Source organism: Liolophura sinensis, chromosome 9 (genome assembly GCF_032854445.1).
Source record: "Liolophura sinensis isolate JHLJ2023 chromosome 9, CUHK_Ljap_v2, whole genome shotgun sequence".
NCBI lineage: Eukaryota > Metazoa > Mollusca > Polyplacophora > Chitonida > Chitonidae > Liolophura > Liolophura sinensis.
The window spans coordinates 10,921,187-10,939,071 of NC_088303.1; the positions used below are offsets into that span (position 1 = coordinate 10,921,187).

Below are 17,885 nucleotides of genomic sequence, written 5' to 3' on the forward strand. Positions count from 1 at the left end.
AGATTGAGAGATACTGTCTGCCAGATTGAGGGAATGTCTTCTGTCTTCTGTCGATCATCGCTTACTAAGTTGCCTGATGGATTCTCAATGAAGACAACTATCGCTTCAGTCCAATTCCTTGTTTAGTTGTTGTTGACGCAGCAGAGCTCTTACGTCAGGAATTTCATCAGGTACCCAGAGGTATGCGGTGGTTTCCTATGGGATCTACCGACTTTCCTCTCCTCATAAGCCGAACAGCCGCTAAAGCGATGAAATATTCTTGAGAATGGTGTCAGATAAGTCTCAGATAAATAAATAACATATTTCTTTACGGGAGATCTGACAAGAATTGATGACTTGAGGCTGTACTTGTTTCAGAACAAAACCACGACCGCACGAGACCATGAATTTGTCCAGCTTACCCAAGAACTGGGACTGGAGAAATGTTAACGGGACAAACTATGCCAGTTCCACGCGGAACCAACACATACCTCAATGTAAGGACAATACGACATGCTGCGTGGCTTCACATAGACACAAACATTACTGCTATTTGTGGAAATCACATATTCACGAAGCATTCGTAGGTACATGTACATGTACAGACAGATATGTTGGTAAAATAAAGGCAAAGAAAAAAAAGAACCTAAAACTCAGTTGAAGTGTACAATACAGTTCTAGACTTGTGTACTGCCATGGAAAACATTTTACGAGATCAGTATCCAACAGGTGACTTCTATATGTAACAAAACACATTACTGCAGGCGGGGGACATTTATCAAGTGATCGCAGTCTTTCATCTGTTGAACACCACTGGTTTTCCGCCAACATGATGTGCATGTTTCAGAAAGGTCGTCAGTGACTTGCCAAAGGTGGGTGGTTTACTCTGGGCACTCCGGTTTCTTCTAAACTGACCACCTCAAATTCTTGGGGTACGGTTTGAAACAACAGTCAGATAAATATGTAAATAGAGGGACAACGTCTATTGGATTTCATAGGAAGATTCAACACTTGGGTTGCTATAGGCTTGCAGCTGATATATAAATGATACCATGTACATCACACTCAGAAGGGGATTTTCCTACGTGTGTATTTCAGTTTGTGGATCATGCTGGGCACACGCAGCGACCAGTTCCATGGCAGACCGCATGAACATAGCCAGGAAAGGGTCGTGGCCATCGTATTACCTGTCAGTGCAACACGTGATGGACTGCGCTGAGGCGGGGTCTTGTGAGGGTGGCGGGGATTTGGCGGTGTGGAAATATGCACATGAACATGGGATACCTGATGAGACTTGTAACAATTACCAAGCTAAAGATCAAAGTAAATTCAGTTAGCTCAATCATTCGAGTGAGAAACTTGTCAATGCAGTAATGCACATTACTGAAATTTTCGTTACATGACAAAAGCATGAAAGAGATTTACGCCGTACTCAAGAAAATTTCACTTGTACGACTGCTGCCAACACTATGATTGCAGAGCCAGTGGGAAATCCTCCGCGACCATCCGTAGGTTGCTGGCAGGCCTTCCCAAGCACGACTGGAGTGGAAGCCAGCTTGAGCTGGACTTGATCTTACAGCAATCGTTTTGGTGAGAGGGTCCCGAGTCATTGTGGTGTGTTAGCTTGCTAACCACTCGGCCACGGAGGCTTCCGACTTAAATTATATGGTTATATGTCCACTGACGTACACCCTTAAAGTATCATCGGGTTTAAGAGCGTATACCATTAACGCTACCACCTGACAACTCACAAGGCGCTTGGGTGGGTTTTGTGGCCATTGTATGTACATTTCGGGAAAGTTAGGTAAATTTATTTCGAACATTTACATGGAAACGGTTGATGAGATATGCCCTGAGGGCATAACCTTATAGCACCATATTTCAACATTCAATAGAGTCAGGAATTCATCCGCAAAAAGACAGGCTACATTTCCTAAAGATTCTGTTTAATTTACGTTTATATTGTTGCTGAATTCCTCTTTGAATTCGGAAACGGCTTGTTGATGTCTGTTGATGTCTTGGCAAGCAGAATAAAATGATTACGTGTACTGTTTATACATGTAAATACGTTTTCTGCAGGTTGTGGTGAGTTTACACAGTGTGGTACGTGTACGGCCACGGGTCAGTGCTCACAGCTGACGAACTACACCCTGTGGCGTGTTGGAGACTATGGACGTGTGAGCGGACGTACTAACATGATGGCCGAGGTGTTCCAGAATGGACCAATCAGGTAAACCGTTACAATACCATTCGGCAGGTCTTCTACCATGAGGACTTTTTTCGAGACAGCAACCCTAACATGTTACATGTTCATCTTGTATCCCAGTATAATAAATCCAGGTAAATATCCACCTCACATGCTCCATAATTTCAAATTTCAAAGGTATGATCCTGCAGCCAGGAAGTATAAAGACAACTTACCCAATGGAGTTTCTCAGAGTCTTGGAAACTGTTTTGAAATGGCAACCATGACAGCCATTACATCTTCTACAATTACATTATTTAACCATAGGCTATATTTATCGTGGCAGCATGAATATAGAGGGTTGCATGACCTACTTTTGGCAGCTATACTGGGATTCTGTGGCTTTACCAGCCCATGTTAGGATGTCTCCAATATGGCTGCGTATTGTTCTGGACACAGACCCCCATTACAACTTCCCTGTTTTCGGTAGGGACGATTGTAGTTCTGTGAATTTTAGGGTATAAAGTCTTTTTTTGCTCCCAGGCGTCCATTTTGGTGCACCGGTGCATGCTTGGTATTAAAATGCTGGAAACTGTCTAAACTTTGAGGAGGTATGAGCTTTATTGATGAAAGTTTGAAATTCTGGGTGAGAGGACACAAGGTGTGAGGTAGTGATGAGGCTGCGAGTGACGTCCCCTTGGCGTTGCTAGGCACGCCTCCCAGCTGCCGGCATGGAAAGGTCCAAATTTTGACGGTCAACCTATGTCAAGATTTTTATGGCTTCTTTCTCCCAGGCTGGGCCAGGTATGCACCAAAGCTTATTGGCCACGGAATGTTTGGGACTGAGCTACAGCGCTAGACGTTAACATTGTCGCTTGTGGAAAATTAATGGGGGTCTGAGGCCTTCTGATATGCTGATGATGTCACGTGCCACCCATCTATTGCTAAGCGTCAAATAGCCGAGTCATACATCAAGAAACGTTAAACATCAACACATTTTCGAAGGACGACGTAAACCATGTTGTGAAGGATCATTCTGAAACTTCATGTTATTAATGGCTCAGATAGCATGATAACTGGTTCACGCTAGTAAATCGATCCCTGAAAGTAGACCAGATAAAGATAGGCTAGCCTATCGCTATAGAGCATCTGTATTTCGCTGAGAATAGACCAAGTATGTATGAGCTACGATACATACGATATCTGATGTTAACCTGGGAATCGGACAGATATGCGTAAGATGGGCTACAGAGCATTTGTGTTTCCCTAAGAATCGACCAAATTGGTATCGGGTAAATTTCAGAACATCTGTGTTTTCCTGAGAAAATAGACCAGATATGTATGAGGTAGGCTAAAGAGCATCTTTCTTTCCCTGAGAATCGACCTGATAAGTATAGGCTAGGCTATCGGTAAAGGGTAAGCTATAGAACATCTGTGTTTCCTGAGAATCGACCACACATGTAAAGGGTACGTTACAGAGGATCTGTGTTTCCCTGAGAATCAACCAGATATACATAGGCTACGCTACAGAACGTCTGACTTTCCCTGCGATTCGATCAGATATGTATTTACTAGGCCACAGAGCATCTCTGTTTTGACCATATATATAGACTGCGGCATAAACAGTTATGTCTCACTGAGAATCGACCAGATATGTATCGGCTAGGCTACAGAGCATCCATGTTTCCCCGATCAGATATGCATAGGCTATAATCTATATTTTCATGAGAATTGACCAGATATGTCTAGGGTAAACTGTAGAGCATGTGTGTTTTCCTGAAAATCGACTGGATATGTACAGGCTATGCTATAGAACATGTATGTTTCCCTGAGAATCGACCAGTTATGTATAGGCTAGGCTATAGAACATCTTTGTTTCCCTGAGAATCGACCGGGTATGTATAAGATAGCCTATGGAGCATCTATGTTTCCATATGAGTCGCCCAGAAATACATAGGCTATGCAATAAATGTATCCCTGAGAATCGACCAGATATACATGTAAGCTACCCAGCTATAGAACATAAATTTCCTTGCGAATCGACCAGATATGTATAGTTTGGGCTATAGAGCACGAATCTCTGCATGTGAATCGATTAGATATGTAATGGCAACGCTGCAGAACATTAAACTGATCTGTGTTTTGATGAAAATAATTCTACCCACTGTGGGACATCATTACGGAATGAATGAAAAAAATGGTAGCTTTTATTGAGTCAGTATATAGCAACTCTAACATTTTCTCTTTTATTCTGATAAAGGAATCAAACTTTTTTTTTAGTGGTATATTTTTTACGATAGTTAACAAGGTGAAATGTTTTTTCAGCTGCAGCATAATGGCGACATCAGGTTTAGACAAGTATACAGGAGGGATTATAGCAGAACACCATTTCATAGCCATGGTAAGTTACCATTTAAAGCTTCCGAGCCTTCACTGGTGTTGTGTTTAACGGCTTTCTCAAGCATTTTCCCTTGTGTTTGGAGAAAAACCACTGCGGTTCGCCAGCTAAGTATCAGTGCATGGTAAACCACTTGCGGACCAGAAAGAGCTGAATTGTGACATCACGGAAGGGTTGATGTTCATGAATAAAGCATTGGCAATGGCTATAGGCTAGTGAATTATCTGAGAAACTTGGCCTTACATGGTACCATCATGTACATGTACATATACGGTGTTTTTTTGGTTTTTTATTGTGGTTTGTTGGCTGTAATGGGATCCAAGTCGGTCCAAGTGGCATCATGTAATGCCTCACTGCTTCAGAAATACGTCGCTGTTTCTGACTTACATATATTTCGGTGGAAACTGTTCAGTGTTAACCACGACATTTTATATCTAGACACCAGAAATCTACTGCAAACTGCGATGTACAGAAGTGATGGATTGTACGTAAACTGGAAATATATTTCGAAAACATTAAGTTGAGGAAACTGGAAATATATGTAAAGAATCGTTGTGGGCTGTTTCTGACTGTATTTCTACCATTTTCAGGGCAATCACATCGTGTCTGTGGCAGGCTGGGGTGTTGACAATGCGTCAGGAATAGAGTACTGGATCGTCCGCAACTCCTGGGGGCAGCCCTGGGTAAGCTCAAAGCTGGCCCTTTTGGAACATTACTTTATATTAGGGTGTCGTGTTCGCAGAAATTAATGGACTTAATGCAGTCGCTTAAACATTTACTGATTAAAAAATTGATAGAGATTGACCAGACAATCATGTCAATGTCTATTCTCCTCCGATAGTATAGCACAAATAGCATAGAGAAGATATAGGTAGGTAGAAACTTTAGATGTGATTCGTAGTCTAGCTTTCTTTAATACCACGTTAATTTTCTCAATCAAATGATTTTTGTAAAGAACTGTGCATGAAATGTGTGTGAATAACCACTGACCTGCACATATGTCTATCCTATGACTTATTCAGGGTGACAATGGTTGGTTCAAAATTGTCACAAGCGCATACGAAGGAGGAAAGGGGGACGAATATAACCTGGGAATTGAACAGAGGTGTGGCTTTGGTGACGTCATCCTGTGACAGAGACGAGAGCCGCTGTCAGTGTAATACAAGCACAAGGACAGTGGCATGCAGCTGATCTTTTCGATTATAGTAACTTGAATTACAAATTATTCATTTACCACGAGAATCGTTCTGTAACTGGGATTTCTAGAGACCAATAATAAGTAAATTAAGGGACGTTTAATTGTTTATTACTGTAAAGTGTACTAAAACTTTGATTTATTGTTCTGTTTGTTTATAATTCTCAGCAACATGCTATAACATGGCTTCAGTGTCCAGATGTATGCCAAATCATGCGATGAACGGCGTGGCAACAGAAAGAAGCTAAATTCTGTCGATATTTTGAAAGCCATGTTGGATAGACCAGCTGTAATAGGCACAAGTGGACAAACTGTTCTACCATTGGCCTACCGTACTTGACAGAAAATCGGATTTCGAATCATATACATACACTGAAAACTATTTACATTTTATTCATTTACTGTACAGTTTGATACTACTTCACAGTCACAGTGAATGAATGTTGTCGGCTGACAATTAATTCCGTGAAACAGAAAAGCGACTGAGAGATGATTGGATGGGACATATTTGGAAGTTCATCCACATACATATACTTGATTTTTTACTGATAATTTTTCTGACTGATTATGATTGGAACAAAGAGTAAGCGTGCCATATGAGAGTTCTTGGCAATAAATCACCGTTAAGGCGAATGAATGTACAATATACACACAACTGTCCGTGTCTTACACATCCCTCTAGATAATCGTCGCTCCTACTGATGGTTAGGGCCCTATAGCCACCGATCATGCAGCAAGCCGACTGTACATTAAGATCGCAGGCACGAACCAGCTCCCACAGCAGGGTTCACTAAGGATTAATTTCTCCGTACTGTTGAAGTTGAAGTACGGAGACATGAAGTTTAGAACGTACCGAATCGTTTAAATTTAAACGATGAAAAGTGGTGTGGGGTGGGGCGAGGGTGCATCCAGTGTAAAAAAGTCTATCCGAGCACATAACCGGTGAGGGTCTAGCGCCGCCTGTAGACTTCGAAAGATCCGCGACCCTGTAGATTGCCGAATACATATACGAGTTTTCAGCTAGTCAAAAACGTGGGTTCTTGAAGAGTAGGGAGCTGAAAACTGACAAAAATGTGGGAACGTCCAGCTAAGTTTCAGGCTACCCCGGTTCCGACGCCAGTGACACTCTCTAATTGGCTTATAGGCTTGCAAATGCACCTGGGTTAAATCCTCGACCGGATCTTGTCGAACACTTGGGAATAGGCATGGGACAAAGGTAAGCCTAATGAGTCGGGTGCCTTTGGTATGTTCGGAGTCGGCACTGTACACACAGACCAAAATACTACAAAATTCTGCCATAAACTGAAGGTACTGTTTTCACAGGAGTTAATTGTATATAGGCCACATTACATGTATGCATTTCACAAAATGTTTCCTTCTAAATAAAGAGTAAGTCATCGTGGGGTTTTGCTACATGTATTACATTTTACATTGATTCTATCAGTTCATATTCACAACATAATAAACACGGAAAAGTGGGCTGATAGTATTACAATGTTGTAACTATTATTAGGGGATTTAACTTTCATTACTTTTTGGCATGCAGAAAAATTATCTCCCTTGTTCCGTGAAATAGACAACCGATTGAACTGTGTCATGCGCGTTGACCTATATGTAGTGTTGTGGGTTTAGTGTTGGCGGACAGCCCGAAGAAGCCTGTATTATAGTTACGGTGAACTGAGCGGAGATACTGTTCAACTGTGGTAAATATGAGTCTCGCTGGAAAAGTGTCTCTCATCACCGGGGGAGCTCAAGGGCTGGGGAAAAAGTTCGGGGAGAGCCTTCTGCAGAAAGGGGCAAAGGTTAGGACCACATGACTATAAAATTCCACTAGCTGGAGAGCTCGGTCTAAGAGTGACTTATATATATACTGATACGCGGCGACCTCTAGCCACCCGTAGCCCGAGAGTTGTCTGCGCCCGATTTGGGTATGTTGCTTACGAAGAACTACACCCTCGTTCAATTCCGATGCATGCACTTTAGATTCGTCCTGAATACACATAAAGCACGGCAATTCTGAAAGCTAAAATATTTACGCACATCTTGCCACAATCGCTATTCGCATTTACATCCATTCTCCTGTAAGTCTTAGCCGAAGTCGAAAATACGGTTATATTCAGCAGGTCGCCACGCGCTGGCATGTTTTTAAGATCTGGGTCAGCGAGGCGCACATGCGCAGCAGCGGGTGACCTTTCGGTGATGTCATATCTTGAAATTTACAGTCATCTATGCCTTCAATCAAACATGTGATACATCATGGATAAATATTTAATGTTAGCTGTTTATTCGAGGGTTTATTAGAAGTATGACGTATAAGATGTTTTGAAAAGGACCACAGAGGGATGCAATCACGGCGATACTTTCCAATACAAGTGTATTTTGCCTTCTCCCAACTGGATTTGGGAAAAGTTACTGTTTCATATCCTCCCATCACTTATTTTGGACGAGGTAGGTATGATTTTATCCATTATAATTTATACACACCTGAATAGTGGATATCCCCATCTTACTAAGCGGTAATAAAAAATAATATTCAATGTTTGTTTCCTTGTTTTTTTTTTTTTTTTTGGTTTTTTTTTTTATAACATGCCATATCGACTTTTCTTCTTTTCCGCATGTGAGTGTAAGTCACAGCTGTTGGATTATTTTGGATGTACTGGCCCTTGTCTGTGGGTTGATCCACTAATGTATATGTACCTCTATTTATATGATCTTTCAGGTTTGTGTGGCCGATATCAACCAAACAAAAGGGGAGACAACTGTGAAAGACTTTACGGAGCGATTTGGCCACGGAAGAGCATTGTTTGTTAAATGTGATGTTACGTCGGAAAAAGATTTTGAACGTAAATTGGTGACACTAGTATTGATATTGTTCAGGTTTTCTCTCTTCTTCTCAGCAATACCAGCCTTTCGATTTTTTATGAAATCCATTTTGCTTGTTGGGTAGGCCTTAACGTTCTGTAACTGTTCATCGTGTAGAAAGAGGTGATAGTTAAGAGATCACAAACGATAGTAAATAGGACCATAAACCTAAATCCTTCTGTTGCCTGCTGTAAATAAACTTTTCCAGAAATCGAGCTGAATATTGTGATACGTGTAACGAATAATATATTAGTCACGACTTCTATCTTGGTTATCATTCCCAGATGCCTTCAAACGAGCAAAGTCCGAATATGGGAGGATTGATATCGTGTGCAACAATGCTGGTATTGGTGACGAGACGAGATGGCGACAGACTATCGATGTAAACTTGTATGAGATCTATAACTACACTTCACACATGATGATAAACATTCCACTATCAAATCTCAAAACCATTTATAGCAGAGAACATACGTGACCTTAATGCTAATTTACATTCTAGAGTGCACTCGATTTACATCACTGCCAGGAGTAGAAAGGCCTTACATTTGGAGCCAGTGCAACACACATAAGCTTTTTTTACGGCTTTGGCTCACCGACTGACTTATAATCAGGACTCGTAAATTAAATTGTTTCATGTGTCCATTAGAATGATGTAAAGTCTAAAGAGAATGCAGTATGTCAAGCTTTATAGTTCTATTTCTTTTATCCAGTCGCCCATATTCAGCTGAAGGTAAATTCGATCATACTCACTACCAAAATTGTCTTTAGTCAGTGTCACTTAACAACACAAGCTCTACAAACTGACATGTTGAACGTCCATATTATCACAAAGAAATTGCAGCTACGGTTCTTTTCCTAATTCATAATGTTAAACTCCATAAGCTTACTTTCGAGACCAAAAATTCATTGCTCAAAAGTAAACTGCATACTAAACATTGGGCGTGGAGATTAATTATTTTTTTACAATGGCTGCACCAACAAGCGGTTACAAGCTCCTCGCAGCTCCTCGCAGTAAACACAGCCTACACTACCGCCTCTGCGAATAGACTACATCGCTTTAATTTCCTGGCATACATCAAGTAGGAATCTTCAACATTACGAATTAGAAAAAGTGTTCTAACTTTATTTTCCTTGCAAAAATTTGAACTTACAACATGTCCACGTTTAGCGGTTTTACGTGTCAGTGAATAAAGGCAATTTTTGGCAGTGAATATGGCTGATTTTAGACAGCAGAATACAGGCGACTCGCTGAAAGAAATAGACGATAGTAGGAAGAAAGACTGAGATAAAGTCTTATGTTTTCTGACGTCTCATCCTGCATGGTTGTCGTGACCCCAGTGATCTTTGCGTTGCTCAAGATTTCTATACAAAAGTTGCTAGTGGTGCATTGCAGAGAGTAATGCTAAGGTAGAGTGTAGCAGGTGCGCTTAAAGGATTATGGTTAATTTCATTATTTGTTTGGCGTTTTACCTCCGTGGGGAGTAATTTTTCACTTGTAGGAGTGTGATCAGGTTTATGTTGGTGGAATCGAGAACATCATTGGTCAGGGGCTGTTCGGTTGTTACCAAAAGCAGCGCTTTATTAGTAATCCAACGAGAGCTCTGGTGGAGGGGTCAAATAGCAAATATCTGTATAGAGATGTAATTTAACGAATCAAATATCACGTATATAAAAAGCAAGTTTACGAGCTGTGTATTTTTCTCGCGTTTCAGGTTGGTGTCATGCAAGGTACCATATTAGGTATAAAGTATATGCGCAAGGACAATGGTGGAGAGGGGGGTCTTATCGTCAACATTGCTTCCACCGCAGGTAAGTTTGGGTAGCAAACTGAATTCTAACACTGACTTATCTCTGTTATAATGTTGCAATAAATTTATTATCCTTGTGATGCAATGTCTCATCTGTGAGTACTGACTGGTCATATACATTGTCACCTTGGTTTCATGAATGGCAGATGAAGAGTGTCCAGAGAAACTATCGGGTTTGGCCAAGTTACTGCCGAACTTCCCGCGTTTGCTGTGCAGACTTGCAGGCTAGAGGCTAAATGCTATAGTGCACTAAAGCGACCATGGAGCGTCTTACCTAGGCGGTGTAAGGGTAACATTGTCGGAGAGTAAAGATGAGAACAACTGATAACAACAGCGCCCAAATTCTGATGGAATATTCCGACTTCCACAGTCCGTCCACGTAAATATAGAATCGGCAGCTAAGAGGAATTCCCCAGTCGAAGGATGATAGTCCGATAACTGATAAGCTGTAGTCGGCACGGCACGGCACGGCACGACGATGGTTGGTCCCCCAACTATCTGTGAAGGTGTAACTTTTCAGGTCGGACGGGTTGACAGTAGCGTCCGTGATGTCGAGCTGGCGATGCATGCTTCACTCGCACAAAGAGACAATGATCGATACAACCTCCAATATAACGTCTCCAAAAAGTAACAGGTGGCAAAACACAAGCTCACAAAGTGTTACGTACTGAAAATGGAGTACAAATGACGAATGTCGAATGGCGTGAAAGCCGATATCTACAAACACGGTAAAATCCTTCACAGTTGAAGACAGTAAATATAACTGCTCTCAAGTGAACTTGAGTAAATGATTGATAGGTTCACAACTCCGTTGCTCTTGTTTATAGATTAATGGAAAAAAATTCTGGATGGTTTGATGGTAAACATGTTTACCATCAAAATGTATACCCTATTTACTATGACACGAAACTCATAAACACCGCAGCCTCGAGAACGTTCGACTGAATTACAGCGCAGACAAGAACGTACGCTAAATAAGAAAGTGTAAGTCAGACACTTATCAGATAAAATATAAAAAATATAATACATTATTTAAAGACGGGGCTCATTACAGTGGTTACAGTAGAATTCAAGTCCAGCTTATGCTGCCTTCCTTTCCAGTCATACATGGTGTGGTCTGCAGTAACCTGCGGGGGTTTTGGGTTTCGTCCTGTCATTCATTTATTTATTAATTGGTGGTTTACGCCGTACTCAAGAATATTTCACTTACATGACGGCGGCCAGCATTATAGTGTGAGGAAACCACGCAGACTCTGGAGGAAACCCACGACCATCTGCATATTGCTGACAGCCCTTCTCACGTACGGCAGGAGAGGAAGCCAGCATGAGCTGGACTTGAACTCACAGCGACCGCCTTGGTGAGATACTCCTGGGTCATTGTGCAGCGCTGGCGCTTTAACTACCTCGACTACCTTAGCCCCCAGTCATAATGCAGGTCACTGTCGCATAAGGGAAGTATTCTCGAGTATGGTGTAAAAGACGAAACAAATAAATTTTCCTGAGTGATTCACTTATAATAATAATCTCTCCGAACAGGTTTGATTCCGGTTGACTTCATGCCAGCTTATGTTGCCAGTAAGACGGGCGTGGTTGCTTACACACGCAGCTGGGCAGTAAGTCTTATCATAACCCAGGGCTATGTTCCAAAATTCTTACTAACATTGCTGTTGAACAATTAACCTATCAAGGCATGCCTCCCAACTAACTTGCGATCTCTTCTCTCCAACATCCCAACAAGGCTTATTAGGGAAAAAAAATCGTCCGTTGGTCCTTATCTCGTACAATGGATTTGACTGAAGTGGTCTTCGAGATCGCAAATGAGATGAGAGAGGGGTCTTAAATTTATCGTTCTCTGCCTGTACACACAGCATGTGTTTACTAATTTTGTTTTATAGGCAACTGTATGCTTTAAGTTGGTGGTAAATACCATAGGAATTCCTGTGAAAGACATATATATATAATATACGAATTAAACTTTTATTGACATGATTGTATTGCATATCCCGCTCTGTGAGAAACCAATTATTATTATAAGCCAATGTCTTACTTGTAAAAATGCCAATTATTTTGATATTAAATGAATAAGGCATTGTAATAATTTGATTGACAACTCCTTCCCATTTGTTGTCACTTGTACACGAAATGACACGTCACAAAGTGGCATTTGCAGAAAATTTACCCCTGAAACTTTCTGTTTCCGCAGGAAAACTCTCTGAATCGTAAAACAGGAATCCGGTTTTGTGCTCTGTGTCCGTCTTTTGCCGACACGATATCATCAAATTGTCCAATACCGAAGGTGTCGACACTTCTCGATTTGAGATGGCCCTTAAAGTGGTTGGTATAATGAGGTGAGGTTTTTACTGTTACGCCATGTTACGTCACTGTTACGCTATACCTTGTTGTTACCTTATTTCCACGGATGTTACACACATTGTTTGTCGCGAGTCATTCATCTTACGTATCCACCAATTTAGCTGCAGAATTTATATGACCACATGTATTCAACTGACGTATAAATGGGGTGTTCAAGTGGTGTGTATTGAGTGGTCAGGTGTTTTATACTGGGTCTTCAAGTGATTTGTATCGGGGCGTTCTAAGTGACTAAGTAACTTGACAGATTCCATTTGAGCCCTTGACTCTCCTGGCTTAGTATTTAAACATCAGTACACTGCTCCCGTTACACCACTCCCCTCCTCCAAGTATTTGTGGCGGTTGTGGACGTTTTCGAAGTTTTTGACATTACAAATACAAGATCAAAACACTTTGTTGTGAGTGTTTCAGGGGCGAAAAAGAATTGTTCGGTTGTGAATGTGTCACTGGCGAGAAAGAATTGTTTGGTTGTGAGTGTGTTTTGGTTGTGAATGTGTCACTGGCGAGAAAGAATTGTGTGGTTGTGAGTGTGTTACTGGCGAGAAAGAATTGCTTGGTTGTGAGTGTGTTTTGGTTGTGAATGTGTCACTGGCGAGAAAGAATTGTGTGGTTGTGAGTGTGTTTTGGTTGTGAATGTGTCACTGGCGAGAAAGAATTGCTTGGTTGTGAGTGGTGGCTCTGGCGAGAAAGAATTGTTTTGTCGTGAGTGTGTCACGCTTTGATACACTTCAAAACATCTAGTGTCAAGCAAATAAGAAACAAGTACCACTTTATTAACCCCTATGTAGCAGTCCACCTGCACACAAGTGACCAGAAATATTCCTCAAAGTGTATACTTACACTGATCTCGCCCAAATAACTAAATAACCTTGAATTATTTTCAGACCGGAAGTGGTAGCTGAAGCGTTTATGGAATTGGTGGAGGACGAACATAACAATGGCTCAGTGTTATGTGTAACGAAGCATCACGGGAAGCAATACATCCCTCCTCCCCCGAAGTTATAGCTAAGCATTAAGTAGAAGCCGTTACAGATATACATTAATTTTATACCAATGCTTACGTTGGTCGTTTATTCCCTGACCTGGCTCATTTTGTTTAAGGAAAATATTTATGCACCTAAGCCGTTATGCCTCATACTTGTATGTAGTGGCTTTTGTGATTGAAATTCTAAGGTGTGTATTATTTTTTCTCAAAAGGAGGGCCATAAATGATCAATTCTGTTATACGTATTTTACATACTTGATATATTCAGACGATTTTATATTACTCAGGAATGAATATGAATTGAGGATACTTTCGGATATGAGCACAATGGCTGATGCATGGTTGAACCCAAGATGTCATCATCAAGGTTTACAGCCATGACACTATAACAGCTGAACGACTCATACCTGGCTAAACCCAATATATGAGGATATTAAGGTTTACATCTATGATGTAATTAGTAAATAGCAAAAATAAATAACAAGAATTATGTTTTATCAAATAAGTCGTTAGGAAGAGATCTCCGGTAAGTCGTGCGATCGACATAGCAATTATCTGGCGTTCTCGAAATCTTTATTATGTCGTGCGATCGACTGAACAAAGATCTCACGCTGTATCTTGTGTGCACGACCTAATTGTGCATTTCCATTGGTCAGTTGTCTCGTGAAAACGACAGTTGAACATAACTGAAACTTAAAGTTGTGTGGGGGCCTCCGTGGCTCACTTGGTTAGCGCGTGTTTATGGAATATGTATTGTACAGAAACAGTATGATACAGATATTCTTTAAACACATTCATTTTGTAGTTTGTGGACTCACCAAAAAATAAATCAACAATCAATCTATATACAGTGTGTCAGAATGAATTGTTTTCATAATACTATTGTTAAGAGTTAAATTTTGCCCCGAGATACATGGCGTCTTTTCATTATTGTTGGTTACTATGGCTAGTAACCAACATGGCTACGTCAGATTTGCAAAACCTTGAAGTGGCTCTGACAGGTGTGGGGTGAGGGTGGTGCTTGTGCACCATGTGGGGCCAGAGTGCTATTGGTCAACTAATCGACCGCTGACCAATCAAGTCAAAGGTTCGAATACAGCTTTGGTTCGGCTATAGCATTAATTCCGGAGATATGTTAGATACCTCAAGAGGGAGAGTGGTTTATACGTTGAAACTGTCGGTGGCAATACCTCACCATTCTCGCTAGACTGAGATGGATAATGCCGCTGACAGTATGAGCGTAAGTGATTTACGGCAGACAGTCTGGTTTCTTCTTCCCACAAGGCTATACTGTTACATTTTATCTCGACAGCTTTCTTTTTCTCTTGAATTTGTTTTTACCAAATGATTAAGGAATGAAGGTGTGTGGTGCTATATTTTAACCATCGTTAAAGCTTTAGTCGAAACAAAGCGCGAAAGAAGGACATATGGGAAGTTGGAAGGTCACAGGGCATGTAACCAGGCATGCATTATCGTCCTTTGATATGCCGACTATTGTAAATGTAACTAATGGTTATGTACACCCAAACCAGTCAGTTGGCTGAGGTCGGGAAAACATAGCTTTCATGATTATGAAAGGCTATTTTCATGATAGCCTTCTTATTTCCGCAATGTGGAAAACGTTGGATCCACGCCACTTCAGGTCCATAGCTCAAATCCATAGCTCAAATCCATCCCTGGATGGTTCGGCTGCTGTAACTCAGTTAACTATGGAGGGGCTGTGGTTTATTCCAGGCACTCAAAAAGCCCTAGTATCGGCCCCAGAGAGGTGCGATAACAAAGTGCAAATTTCAAAATCCCAGCAGAATTCTGTAAATTTTCAAATCAGAGGCATTAAGATTAGTCGAAGCACCCATAAAACTTATGTGGCCACAAAAGATGATTGCTAAGTAATAACCCGCCAAAAATGTACCCCCGATCAAAAACGCAAATTTTTCGTTCAAACAAGGCTCTGTGCTCTTAATTTAGGCCTACAGTATGAAGATCAACGTTTACCAGAATCTTTACTGAAACTTTCTTGTGTGTATTTTTTATGTGCTGTCAAAGTTTTTCTTTCGCTTTGGTTTACGTTTGTCTTCATATACAAATCATAAACTTCATAATGTGATGAGTTTTGTCATATTTTGACAAGTTTAATATCTGTATTTCTGTCATAACCTCTCGCGTATCCGCCACGGCACATAGTCACTGTGGAGAACAAATTTTCACCTCAAGGAAGTGTTCAAATCTTTGTGGTTCTTTTTTTCTTTCTTTGGGAACATACTTTTGTGTGAGTAAAGAAATAGGCCGTCTTCTATTAAAGACATGAATTAGAACGGATAAGCTATATGACATAACCTAACGTGTGGCAACTATAGCTAAGTCATACGTGAATCCTGATTGAGAGCACTTAGCAATTATTAACATTAACATGTTATGCGTGTCAAAACCACTCACCAGACAAGATTTTGAGGAAAACAATGTGTGATAAGCACGCATGAATTTAGAGAAAACATCGACCGTTTTAATGTGCTTAATTTTAAATTGCGAACAATTTCATACAGAACACTATTAACTTGAGCACTGTCGGCCGCGTTTCTCTCCATATCGGTCCTGTTTTAGTAAAAATGCCTGAGGTTTCGAAACACTTAGTAGACGTGTCATTCGTTTTAAAAAAAACGTCATTTTTCAGGAAGTGTTTTGCCTAAAATGCGTCAGTTTTAGCAGATCCTTGAAATCATGTTTGGTGTCAAAGGATAAACATGTCTCAGTTTTTAAAAAGCATGCCGTGTTTCGAACAGCGTTTCACAAAAATGTTACAAAGGAAAACGTACAAGCAGTCAGACTGGACTGGACTGGTCAGTTGTAAAACTTTGTAACAACTGTATTATACCACGAACAACATCCATGCAAACAACTGTTGCTTCTTCTCTAGTGCTGAAATATGTCTTTATGACAAGGATAGATGTTGGAAGATCTTTTCTGATGGTATATCGTGCCACATGCAGGAATAACTTTTTGGTGTTAACATTTCAGTTTTACGGCTAGCGCAACGCGGAAAGAGAGTATAACAGCAGTATTACGAAAGAAACTAAAGCTGCAAATAATAGAGATGGATATGAAGTACTGAAAACCTGTGCAATCAGTAATTAAAATTTAATTTTCACATTTTTACATGATCTTGTTCTTTGTGTACTGGTTTTAATTAGAAAGCTTCTAAAGCACCCATTTTTGGTATCGTCTCACACAATAATTGTTGTCACACAGTCGAACTGCTCATCTTTTTTCTCTTTTTGCCTCTAGCTTTGTCAGAGGCTGTCATCACCTTTTCCAAGTATTGCATGATATCAAGGTCAAATGCATCCTGCTTTTAAACATAAGAGCAAATAACATCTGTCAAATTGTTGATTAATGATTAGGACTTATCTTGGCGAAAGGTGTTACACCTTATCAGAAAACATTTAGTACAGAAGGGGCCATGTAAATATACCTATTTATGAGTTCCTTTATGCACGAAAAATACAGAGGATTTCTGATCCATAATTCTCATGCACTGGTGTTATACAGATAGATGTCATCAAAGTAAATCATCGGTCAGTCTGTGACGATTTTACCTTAGGTGAAGTTATGAATTCATGAATTTAGTATGTCATTAGCCCTTTGGCCTATCCATGGCCTATTCACAGTCCTCTGGGCTACGTCTGTCTCCATAAGTTCCTTGGTTATTTCTCCGTGTATGTGTTATAATCACACATGATTAAGCACCTTTCTTCCTAAGGTGAGTATTAAATGTCATAAATAAAAAATGGCAGCTTTATGCCATTGTGATATATTTGCTTAATTTATATACACACACCACTATATTAACACCCACACTATTTCAAAATAAAGTTCTACTGATTTTTTCACAACGTTAGTATTGTTTCGTAATTGGCGGTGGTTTCTTTCAAAACGTTTGCGTTAACATTTGAAAATAACGCGTCGCGCTTTTTTCTATGTAAGGTGAATGTAAAGCGAAAAGCTACTTTTGTTATATATTTATTTAATTGATTGGTGCATAACTGCGTGCTCAAGGATTTTTCCAAAAATTACATTTGTGGTGCAGTAATTTTCTTCACTCT

The 17,885-nt window shown here is 40.4% G+C and overlaps 2 protein-coding genes across 2 annotated transcripts; both read left to right on the forward strand.

Annotated features, from left to right (window-relative positions):
* Positions 1-362: 362 nt before the first annotated feature.
* Positions 363-5,941, forward strand: LOC135474952 (cathepsin Z-like). Its single transcript, XM_064754655.1, has 6 exons — positions 363-476; positions 1,078-1,302; positions 2,059-2,209; positions 4,490-4,565; positions 5,153-5,245; positions 5,585-5,941. Exons 1-6 carry the CDS (start codon positions 383-385, stop codon positions 5,693-5,695), a joined length of 750 nt encoding a protein of 249 aa, XP_064610725.1. The 5' UTR covers positions 363-382; the 3' UTR covers positions 5,696-5,941.
* A 960-nt stretch (positions 5,942-6,901) lies between these two features.
* On the forward strand, positions 6,902-14,631 carry LOC135475268 (15-hydroxyprostaglandin dehydrogenase [NAD(+)]-like). Its single transcript, XM_064755104.1, has 7 exons — positions 6,902-7,559; positions 8,477-8,600; positions 8,904-9,009; positions 10,334-10,431; positions 11,967-12,043; positions 12,634-12,778; positions 13,685-14,631. Exons 1-6 carry the CDS (start codon positions 7,467-7,469, stop codon positions 12,772-12,774), a joined length of 639 nt encoding a protein of 212 aa, XP_064611174.1. The 5' UTR covers positions 6,902-7,466; the 3' UTR covers positions 12,775-12,778; positions 13,685-14,631.
* The last annotated feature ends 3,254 nt before the right edge of the window (positions 14,632-17,885 follow it).